Source organism: Patiria miniata, unplaced genomic scaffold (genome assembly GCF_015706575.1).
Source record: "Patiria miniata isolate m_02_andy unplaced genomic scaffold, ASM1570657v1 HiC_scaffold_1, whole genome shotgun sequence".
NCBI classification, from domain to species: Eukaryota; Metazoa; Echinodermata; class Asteroidea; order Valvatida; family Asterinidae; genus Patiria; species Patiria miniata.
In genome coordinates, this window is record NW_024037047.1 from 36,093,345 (window position 1) to 36,104,491 (window position 11,147).

Genomic DNA, 11,147 nt, shown 5'->3' on the forward strand with positions numbered 1-11,147 from the left:
AAATGTTACTACTAAAATGTTACAGTTGACTCTCTGTGGCAAACTCTTGGTGGCGCTCTGTATATGAAATTGCCCTTATTCCGATCCTTACACCAATTAAAGACATCTATAACACTGAACGTCTCAGTAAAGCCCATGTACAAGTGCCATACAGTGAATACATTTAATTAAACTTCACGTGATGTACAGAAAAACATGTTTGAATATGTGCATCTTTCATCTATGTTTATGTGATAGGACACAATGAAAAGTTTGGGGCCCAAACGCGCAAAAGATCAACGTGTGTGAGACAGCTCCATGGCTTGCCCAATTGACCTAGCGGTTTGCATGCCACATGCGACACGCTGGCCACGTGCACTCACACAACTGACCTCTGGAGAGAGAAATTCATCCTCTTTACAAAACCGCTACCCCCAGTGTGCTCTGACATTGGGTTCTCAAAGGTCTGTCACAAACGGTCATTTTCTGTTCCGCTCCATAGGCAATTGCCTCATAACCCACATTTTCATTAAAAAAATTATCAGTGGTTTTTCTGCGTTTCCAAGCCAGACATAGATAGACTTAAAGCCAGAAGAATGAATTTTATAATCTGCAACCCCCAGATTTGTGCGACCGTCCGTTCTGAAGATGCAAGGAATTTAGTGTATTAAAAAATGTGCTATCTTTGCGGTCATTTCCCCACGTTAAAGCTTGTGTGGACATTTCCGGTTGAGCAGATGCGCGCTACTTTTCATTATGATGCACCCAATCATAGGCACATTCAGGAGTTTGTAGACAAGTCCTCACAATCACAAGTCACCCATTCTCAAGTCAAGTCACAAGCTACTCAAGTGAACTGTTTACTAAAGACACTATTTATCTGACTTGTTAGTGACATGCAGTTGTCCTGTGATTGATAAAACTACAACCCAGTACATGTGGCGTAACATCGCAGTATTAGTTATCCCGCGAGCGAGTGGAACACGGAATAATGTAGTGCGTCTGTGTCCTACATACCACGAGGCCGAAGAATGTGGGACACGGACGCACTACATTTTTCGTATTCCACGAACGCAAGCGTGATAACGAATTTATCTCCAAGCAAACTTGACGCACAGTAAAGATGGCACGCGCAAGCTGTACACAAACTTTTCAGCGGTTATTCTATTGCACGTGCGTGTTGTACGGAATGGCGCTCGCATCTTAGAAAAGCGCAATATGCGGAGTGCGGTATGGCCGAGGCCGTGCTACATGGTTATATGTAGCACGGCTTGTTGCCATAGATTGACCAATCAGGATCGAGGATTCAAGTTTACTTGAAGATAATATGTTGAATGAATGATCTGGGCCTAATTTAGTGGAGTCAGTAAGCAGAAAATATTGCTCAGCAAACTTCTTGCTCAGCAAACTCAACCAAGAAGCAGTTAAAAGAAACATTCATCACGTTCATTTTGGTGCTTAGTAATCTTGAGTGTTGAGTTGTACGTCCACACACACTCACCCTTCCTTCAGTGTTTGATAGGCTTCTTTGACAGCATCAACAGTACTGAACACAAGGTCGTACAGCTCAAAGAATGGTTGTAGGAGATTCACGATGGGCTGTATGGGTTCCATCAAATCTTGGAAGATGGACTCAATCTCATCTTGGACTCGCCTCCTCAATGTGCGCTATAGTGGTGAGAGAAAAACTTAATGTGAAACAGAAGACTGAAATGACAGAGATTGGATCGGCCAGGAAGACAATTGTGGAGTGTGTGTAGACTGTTTGAAATTTGAGTTCAAACCAAGCCAAGGGATCTTAGTTCTTGTGTCCGTCAGCTGGACACCTTGCTACAATTGTATCTCTTCATCACTCAGGAACAAACTGTTGCTCTTGTGGCAGAACTGATCGTCGTGACCTTAGTTTTGACCACACATAAAATATGGTTGTTGAATAATCCAACATAAAAAAATTACACATCCTTGCTTGTAGAATTGAAGCAACTTGAAAAATACTACGGAATTTGGTGAAAAAAATTTGTGTATCGATCATCAGACATTATTAATTAATGGTAGATAAAATACATAACAATTTGGGATGCAAATTGGATGACCATTGTAGCCAATTGTTTGTTTTGGCAGAACTTGTTACATCAGCATGTGACTGGACTAATAAAAAAATAAGGATTTTTCAGTTAGAAATATGCGAGTGTTTTATGATTTACTTTGGTATTTTAAATTTGGCATTTCATGTGTTTTCTAATTTCAATTATTAGAAATGTCCAAATGTAACTCTCTTGTCAAAAAAGGAATATTGTTCTTGCCGAGAAGTAAATTATTCTTCTTTTCATGCATCCTGAGAGTTACTACCCTTACCGAATCCACTGCTCCCCCTGTCAGCTTCTTGACGGGATCTGAGGAACCCACAATCTCATCCACCCAAACTCTAAGATCTCGTCTGATGTTGCCGAGATGCTCCTTTAATTCTTTGAGCATATCACCGATGACCTTGGGCAGATCAAACCAGTAGGGTCTCTGACCTGGAAAGCAGATGGAATGCATGGAATGATTATGGTCCTTGCTTTTGCCTTGGTTTTTTTTTTTTTTTTTTTTTTTTTAAATTGCAACGTTTATATCTGACCAGCTCCCACAGAGTAAGTCTTAACGTAGAAAGGGTGCTAACTCTGTAAATGCAACGAGGACTTTTGAATCATTTTGCTGGGTTGGGTAACATGTGTTTCTGACATCAGTGGCACACCAAGGAGTGCCTTAGCATGCCACCTTCAGCAGACACCTGATGCAGCAAAATTAATCCTTGGAGACTTCAATCAGTGTACCCTCTCTGACTGCTTACCATCTTACCATCGGTATGTCGACTGTCCAACACGAAATCAGGCATGCCTGGACCTGTGCTTTGGAAATGAACTAATTTCAGTGATAAGTCTGTCTCACCTTCCTTGAAAAAGTTGGCTTCTTCCACCTCTTTCATGGCATTGATGATTTCAGTAACTGCAGTCTTGATGCTATGAAATAAGGAAGAACATTCAAAATTGGATGATCTGCCTATAATTATAGATATCAATAAAGATGCCTGTTCATTTAATAGTGGGAATGTGGGAGAATAAACCCTTGTTCTGATGACATCACACTTTGTTTATGTGTGCGATTTTCTACGGGCTATGAAACCGTCGTCCACACCAGGCTCCCGTAGAAAAGCACAAGTGAAAAAAAAGCAAAACGTCATCAGTACAGAGTTTATTTTGCAGCTTCACCTTGTGACGTGACCAACTCTGTATACAGTGGAACACCTTTATAACAAGGTCCTTGGGACTTCACAAATTACCTTGTTATAACAGGTACCTTGTGTAAACAGTATGGAAAAAATAGAAAAACAGAGGCTTGGGACCTAACATTTTGCTTGTTATAAGCGGGATGTTGCATTAACAGTGCTCTTCTTATGAGGGTAGGACTGTATACCCAGGGTCAGCACGTTCCTGGTGCACATAACCGTTGCTCACAAAATGCACGGATGTTGTTCACAGAAAGTGACGTACCCAAAATGCTTTGCAATACCTGCAATTTTGTGAAAGGTCTTAGCAGTCACCAGCCAGTGCACAGCAGTACTTATACAATTTACACCAGTAAGGGAAAAAAAAGACTGCAAACTTACTTGAGGACTCCTTTAAAGATGTCTCCGATGGTTTTCAGTGGTGACTTGAGTAGATTTGCAATGGAATCTCCAATTGTAGTAATAGACTTCCAGATCTGCTCTGCTGCCCAGGGCAAGGTGACTGTGATGGCTTCATTGACGGCCTGTACAGATACAAATCCATGTCAAGATCCATTACCTCTACTCCTTATATTGCATTAACTAGTTCACGCCGGGATTATTTTGACAAGAACGGAACAAGGCGCAGGATTACTTTTCACTCGAGCTCAAGCCAGGCGAGTTGAAGCCATCACCCTCGGGCAGCACACTCGTATTTCTGACCTCGCAGTGTGGCCTCGGGTCACTGACAGATACTTCCGGCTTCGCTCCCAGCGTGTTTATCTGTCATCCGTTCCAAATACCGCAAAACTTTTGCCTGTATACACGGCCTCCGGCGCAAACTGGTTAACAAGTGAAATTGATCCTTCATAAACCAACAAATACAATCTCTTTAGCAAAAAGACCAGCACCCGATTTCACGAAGCGCTGCGACGCGTCGCAACTCGAGTTACGACGTGTAACACGTCGCAACTTGCGACGCGTCGTATCTTCCACTTCACGAAAGTTGCGATGTGTTGAACGCGTCGTAAGTTCCTTGACAACGGCTTAAAACACGTCGCAAGTTACGATGTGTCTAGTGGTCATCGCAAAATAAGAAGAATCATTTCTAAGCCAGTTTTATGCCACAAACATTACATTAACGAGATTATAATACCGAGGCAATATGTGTAAAGTTGTAAAAAGAAAATTCATTGAATAATTATGAATAAGACCGGAATATTAGAGTTGAAATTTCAAAGAAGCTATACAGTCCAATGAGAGCTTGTTTTTCTTCAAAATTGCATCGCACAGCCGCCATTTTGTTTTACGTTTTAACAAATTTCGAGCTGAGATCCGACGACTCTTTGTTGAATATCAGACGACTATTTACTGTACGCTGACTAAAGACATAAAACAGTCACCGAGTTGTGCTATAAATAGACCTACGACGCGTCGCACTTACGACGTGTTTAGTGAAATGGATCGCAGGACGCGTCGCAGCTGCGACGCATCTGAAAGTTACGACGCGTCGCAGCGCTGCGATGCATCGTAAGTTACGAAGAGTTTGGTGAAATCGGGTGCAGACCAATTTTGGAGCTTCTAGATACTCCTTTAGATGCAGTTTAAGTCCTTTGATAAGAGATGCACATGTATCAATGATTTTCCCACAATGTCCTGGCTAAATATTGCCCTGAATACACAACATATTGTTTGCTATCAATGTGACAAGTAGTTGGTTTGCTTTGCAACTTCACGACTGACATTTCTTGTTTCATCAGATCAGATGATCCAAAATTTACGTCAATTGATCATCAATGTGTGTAACAGGACCTTAATTGTTTCTTTAAAATACTATGTAACACATCTGTGTTTATATAACCGACATACAGATCCTTGTCATTTGATTGGTGGAACCCACATCACGTGGCATTCGTTATTGCTCCCATTCATGCCGGGGCTCAAAAAGTACTATCCGCCCATGGGGAATGGGAAATACTATTCAACAGTTAGGATCATGATGCGGTATTTGTGTGCAAATGCATGCTGGTAGCGCGTACTGTTCCAAAGAGCCAGCACTACAGTGTTGGGTTCAAACATTTTCGTGAAGGGCGGGTTTGGAAGAGAGAAATAAATTTTCCTCCAGTTTCGTATTGAAAAAAAGTTCAAATATATCAAATGACAAGGATCTATATGTCAGTTATATAACACAAATATTGAGTGGCTTTAAATTGTGAAATGGGAGGAATATTATTGCTCGGTAAAATGTGGACTTTTCCAGTTCACTCGGCTTCGCCTCGTGAAATGGAAAAGTCCAGATTTTACCTTGCAATAATATTCCTCCCATTCCACACTGAACCACTCAATATTTGTATAATCATATACCATTCAGCCTTTTGCCTTGTGGCAAATTGAATGCAAATGCACTATATTATTCTACATTCCACTTGCGTTCTTCGAATGACTTCAAGCAAACTCAGACACAGAAAAGATGGAACGCTGTAGACAGTGGTTATCGTATTACATATCTGTGCAGCAGGAATAGCACGATTCAAGTTCGCTTTAAGTTAATATTAGTTATTCCGTGAGTGCGAGTGGAGCACGGAATAATGTAGTGCCTCTGTGCCCCACATACCAAAAGGGCGAAGGCCGAGTGGTATCTGGGACACAGACGCACTACATTTTGCCATGTTCCACGACTGCGAGTGGGACAACGAAATTATCTTCAAGCAAACTTGACGCACAGTAAAGATGGAACACGCATGCTGTACAGGAACTTTTCAGCGGTTATTTTAAAACACGTGCGTGTTGTACGGAATGGCGCGCGCATCTTGGAATAGCGCAATACGCGGAGTGCAGTTCGGACCATGGCCGTGCTTCATGGTTTAAATATAGCACGGCTTGTTGCCATGGATCAACCAATCAGGATCGAGGATTCAAGTCTACTTGAAGATAATTATTATCATCTGGGTTTAGGTCAAGTCCACACAATCCATCAAAAGTTCATCACAAGTCATCAAGCCCGCAGTCAAGCTACATTGGTATTTCACTGAATGGTTGCCAAGGCATTCCTTTGTCATTGTTCCTCCCCTGTCACTTGTTATCTTACTTGTGAATGACTTGTGATTTGGTTTGTGATCGGCGTTTGATTTGACTTGAGACAAGACTTGTGAGGGACTTTGTGATGGACACAACTACAACTTTTCATAAAGACCTGGTAGAATTCCATGACATCTGTCTTGATATCACTGAATAACTGAGTAGCCTTGTTGACCACATTAATGACACCTCTGAAGGACGGTGGTAGCTGATCAGGATCAAACTGAGATAGTCTGGACACAGCCTTGGTAGCCACAGATCTCACGTTCTATGTACGGGACATAAATCATTCAAAACGTTACAAGACAATCCTCATAAGCAGTGTAAGTCAATTAACACCTCTTTTATTATTGTTATTTTATTCAGATGAAACCAACAACAGTCAAATATAAGAAACAAAGAGCAGTTGATTTCATCTGGTATAGCCCAGAAAGCCAATTGCAGAGGCTTATTTCCATTGAGATCCCACCTGTTTAAGACTTGCGTTCCAGAGTTCTGCCAAACCAAATTTTTATAAGAACTCTTTGACAATGAAACAGGTTGGAGCTTCTAAGTGAATCAACTGTTGCAGTTCTTCGGACTGATTCCTCAGATAAGTCAATCGAAAATCTATTTTGGCCAACCGCCGAGTACATGTAGCTCCTAATGCTAGACACAACTCCAGATGCCAATCTGAAACAGGTGTAAGGACCCATGCAATTTAAGGTAGCGTCCATCATTTGTAACTTGTGCATTTTGTTCGTTTGAAGCAACAAAAGTGCCCAAAATCTAAAGACGGGTGCTGAACAACAAACCTGATGAAGTTTTCGCTTGGTGAATACTGTATATTCTGAGAAAATATTCTAGGATCTCGATTTCAAATCAAAAGTTGCTGAGTCATGTTTTGAATTGGGCCTGAATTCAGCGTTCTCACTGAGCCGATTACAGCTACGCGATGGCATGCACGAATTAAAGCAATGTCGTTCTGTCAAGGCTTGCGCGCGCTTCGCCGAATAGAAAAATGAACTACTGACGGAAATTTCCAACGATGCGTCTTTATCATTGGAAAACGACAGCTTGCCAGAAAGAAAAATTTCACAGGGAGTTTAGTCCCATTGCCATCTTTAAACCAAGTATGCTTTTCAACAATTATTACGTCAGTTACTTTTTGGATAGCTGCAAATGATGGACTGTACCTTTAATCTACAGCTGCCTAGTAAAATTACATGCTTAGCCAATGAGCTGAGAACCTGTCACAAGTAAATATATGAATATGACACGTTATGTCATATCAGGGCTCTATTTCAGGCTTAGCGGATTGATATGCTAAGCAAGAAATAGCTGACAATCCATAATATGCACTCAACTTTGCAGGGCATTTTGGTTGGTAACTCTTTTTTCTGCAAGGCAAATAATTTATGTGTCTAGCAGCCCCACTAAACTGTCTTAGAATGCTATGAAACAAAAGCTGGAATTCTGAACTGCTTTTTTTCACAAAATATGTTTTAAGTGTATTACATTGTAATACAGCCTGCCAACTATGTCTTACATTGCATACTTACAGTAATGCTACTGGGGATGTTCTCCAGAGCTTGAACAAAGTCGTCAAATAGCTGAGAGATGCTTATGTCACCGTTGAAGAGACCAACAACAATGTCCACTGCCCTGCGGATGTTTCCAATTACTTGCCCAACGATGAGATCGTATGCTTTGACAAAGTCACTAATGCGCTCCACGCCAAACTCCTGATTGAAACAATACATAGCATCAGATGACATTATGGCCAAACATATAACGTATTTATTTATTTTGTTTATTAACCCTTACTCTCTGAGGGTAGTTTACTGCATGTCAGTTGGTTATGCCAATGCCCTCCAGCTGCAGTATATTGGCAGATAAACTATCTTGACAGTGAAGGCTCCAATTGGCAGGAGTTGGAGGCCCTGGAGGGTGCCTGATACTGACCAGCTGGGGGCACTCACTTTGTTATCAGAGGACTCTCATTGTTCTCTGTGGCATGTATTGGAGTGCCTGTCCAGTTACCCTTGAAATGACATCGCAGATATTGGAGGGCCATGCAAAAAACATAGGAGATTTTCTTGAGGCACATATTGGCATGCGTTGGAGGGTCAAGTAGGGTAAGGGTTAAGAAAACAATTCGGATGTGAACATTTATGCGACGAAGTCTTGCGTCTTATCGCCCATTGATTTGACTGAATTTATAAACGCGTGCAACAGTCGTGCAACGAAAAAAAGGACAACTAGACTATGTTCTTGTTATACATTGTCTTAAATAATGGTCTTGTTATACATTGTACTTGTCACCTTCTTAAATTTTTATTGTCTTTTTATCATTCATTACATTAATCTATAGGTCCTTCATATGCCATTTTTTCCTTAACACGTATCTTTTGCTTGATTAGTTTTGTTCTTAGGTTTTAATGCTAATGTGCTTGTAGTTATATTATTTGATTATTAATAATATTAGTGTAACAATATGTAATTTCTAAAGGTTTTTCATATTTGTGATTAAATTTTGGTTTTTTGTTTTTTGTTTTGTTAATGATTGTTAACTCTTTCGCTACGGCGAGCCGCTGACAGCGGCCCATACAAATTGTACAGGTCGTACTGAAAGCCGCTGGCAGCGGCTCGGTTGCGTCGCTATGAATAAACAGGGTATCCCCATGACGTGGCCAATATCTACATAATTTATATCGTATAACCTCTGACCCTAGTTCGAGCCGCTGCCAGCGGCTCTCCGTCTGGCCGGGGTGCGCTTTTTGTTATTGTGAGCAGTTTGTTTACGGAGATACATTCAAAGATGGCGGCGCCCACATCGACGCTCGGCGGAATTTTCAGCTTTGAATTACGTCCAGTTGGGACGAAAAAGGTAAATTAAATTCCTTAGCGAAAGAGTTAAGCGCCTTGAACGTCTTTTTGAAGGATTTGGCGCTATATAAGAATATTTTTATTTTATTATTATTATTATGTTTGTGGACAAACACAGGGCTGTTTCGGTAACTTTTTGTGACACGTGGACATTTAAGTTTTAGGTATAGGTAATGCTATCATACATGTAAATGAGATTTGGAGGTTTGAATGAAGTCAGCAAAATAAGTAAGTTGCACTATGGTCCAATCACAAACTTAACCACCATGAATGTTGCCAATCCATCTAAAATATGTGACAATGTGATACAAAAGATACGACAAAGATAAATGTACCTGCAGTATGTTGAGGTTATAATCAATGTAGCCATTGAAGCAGAATCGAGCCCGGGCAATGTCCATTGAAAACCCAACAAGCCCAACGACAACTGTGGCATAAGCCTCGTCAAATAGATCCACGCTCAGGTGACCACTCAGTGGAGCTGTCAGACACAAACAGAAAAGTCAAGTTTTCATTTGTTTTGTACAAGGCTTATGTTTTCGTAAAACACAATTGACATCATACCTCTGTAATTATGTCACTCACACGTCAAATAACAAATTTTAGTGACTTGTGACCGATTGTAGCGTCCATCATTTGTAATTTGTGCATTATGTTGGTTTGAAGCAACAAACGTGCTCAAAATTTAAAGAAGAATACTGAACAACTAATCTGATGAAGTTTCAGCTCACTGAATGCTGTATATTCCGCGGAAACAATATTCTAGGATCTCAATTTTAAATCAAAAGTTGCCGAGTCGTGTTTTGAATTGCACCCGAAATCAGCAGCCAGAACATGTTCTCATTCAGCCGATTGCAGCGACGGGATGTCACGCACTCAACTGATGAATTATAGCAACCGCGAGCGAACGTGCATCGTTTCAACTCGCTGAACTAAAACAAACTACTACAGTCGGCTCCCGTTATTAAACCACGGGACCGGCCAAAATGTTCGTTGTATCCGAATTTCGTAATGTTTCCCGTCCATTGTTCACCTTGAATTGGCCCTATTGTGCACGCTTGTGAACGTACGTAATGTACCAAATGACTTTTTCTGTTTGAAAATGAAAGCAATTAAGAACATGCTCTCTATGTGTCATTTGTCAAATAAAAAATAATGTTTAAAATGTATCATTGTGTCAAGTGAAAAAAATATGTTTAATGTACGAAAATAAAATAAAATAAACATTACGAAGATCTGACGTTTCATTGCTTGATCATCGATGAGGAAGTCAACGGCGCACCACCTGGATCACTTCGATGTTCAAAGTAAGTAATCTCTCCAGCACAAATTGTGTCATGGAGAGACATTTAAATTGTATTGTCCTTTCGTCTTGCAGATTTCAATGTGACAATGTGATAAGCGTTTTCAAGCACATGGCCGAGAAACCTTTGCCATTTACGTTCCAGATTTTACGGTCCGTCCGTGATCTGAGTAAATTTTACAAATTGGTAGAGCGCCCTCATGAGTCAGCGTCCTAATGAGTGATGATGTCATAATCTTACATCGTGATTGGATATTAACGTCTGACGATTTCAACGTCACGCAAGCGGACGAACTCATTGGCGTGCACCAGTTCATTTATTCATAGCTTTGCATATGTATGCATAATGTCCAGCGTTGATGGTGATCAGTTTCTTATCGTCCCAGCAGGTTCCTTTTTTAAAAGTTACAAATAGCTTAGTACGTATTTTGTGCTGGTGCAAAGGCAAAGTTTTGATTATAATTTAATAAATAATTTAAGAAAATATTTTTTTTGGAGGGGGGAGTAATTTATGGGAGGTCGTGAATAATTTAAAATGAAATTACGTTTTGGAGAATTTTGGGATAGTCTAAGATTGTTTATTTCATTTTGGATTTGTAATGGGGTTTTTTGTAATTTTTGTTTAACCTTACATTTTTTTTTTTAAATCAAATCAAATCTGTGCCGGGGAGG

At 40.5% G+C, this 11,147-nt stretch overlaps 1 protein-coding gene across 1 annotated transcript in view; it reads right to left on the reverse strand.

Annotated features, from left to right (window-relative positions):
* The window catches only part of LOC119733236, a 172,693-nt gene extending 161,901 nt beyond the window's left edge, over nucleotides 1-10,792 (reverse strand). Inside the window, 8 exon segments of the mRNA XM_038206825.1 lie at nucleotides 1,481-1,647; nucleotides 2,335-2,498; nucleotides 2,911-2,981; nucleotides 3,629-3,771; nucleotides 6,420-6,572; nucleotides 7,846-8,028; nucleotides 9,508-9,653; nucleotides 10,717-10,792. Of these exon segments, the coding sequence (XP_038062753.1) occupies nucleotides 1,481-1,647; nucleotides 2,335-2,498; nucleotides 2,911-2,981; nucleotides 3,629-3,771; nucleotides 6,420-6,572; nucleotides 7,846-8,028; nucleotides 9,508-9,653; nucleotides 10,717-10,792 (1,103 nt within the window).
* Nucleotides 10,793-11,147: the final 355 nt, after the last annotated feature.